Source organism: Merops nubicus, unplaced genomic scaffold, assembly GCF_000691845.1.
Source record: "Merops nubicus isolate BGI_N331 unplaced genomic scaffold, ASM69184v1 scaffold35193, whole genome shotgun sequence".
In the NCBI taxonomy this organism is placed as follows: domain Eukaryota; kingdom Metazoa; phylum Chordata; class Aves; order Coraciiformes; family Meropidae; genus Merops; species Merops nubicus.
The window spans coordinates 3,815-4,149 of NW_008597465.1; the positions used below are offsets into that span (position 1 = coordinate 3,815).

The 335-nt window shown below is 61.5% G+C and overlaps 1 protein-coding gene across 1 annotated transcript in view; it reads right to left on the bottom strand.

Moving 5' to 3' along the window:
* Nucleotides 1-91, bottom strand: part of PYROXD2 (pyridine nucleotide-disulphide oxidoreductase domain 2) — a gene marked incomplete at its 5' end in the record, with an annotated part of 3,888 nt that extends 3,797 nt beyond the window's left edge. The window contains one exon of the mRNA XM_008936712.1: nt 72-91. Coding sequence (XP_008934960.1) covers nt 72-91 — 20 coding nt within the window. The remainder of the gene's footprint in view (nt 1-71) is intronic.
* Nucleotides 92-335: the final 244 nt, after the last annotated feature.

Sequence of the window (335 nt, forward strand, 5' to 3'; positions counted from 1 at the left end):
GAGGAGGCCCGTCGGACCCCTGCTGTCCCCCAGGGATAGAGAAGAGACGACACCCAGCTCTTGGTACTCACTGCCACCAGCCCGTTGTGCCCTGCAAGGAGAGAGGAAGGTGAGTCAAGCCCAGTCAGTGGTGGTGGTGTCTCATGGCACAGGCCACCAAGTGGCTCCTGGACATGGGGATACAGGTGGGCAGTAGCATCTTCCCCTGTCCTTACATGGTGCAGGGGAGGGGAAGAGAAATGCCCAAGACAGATGCCCCAGCTGTGCCCTGCATGCTGGGGGGCTGCAATCTGTTCCTGGCCATCCCAGACCCCTGCATCCTCCGTGGCACAAGG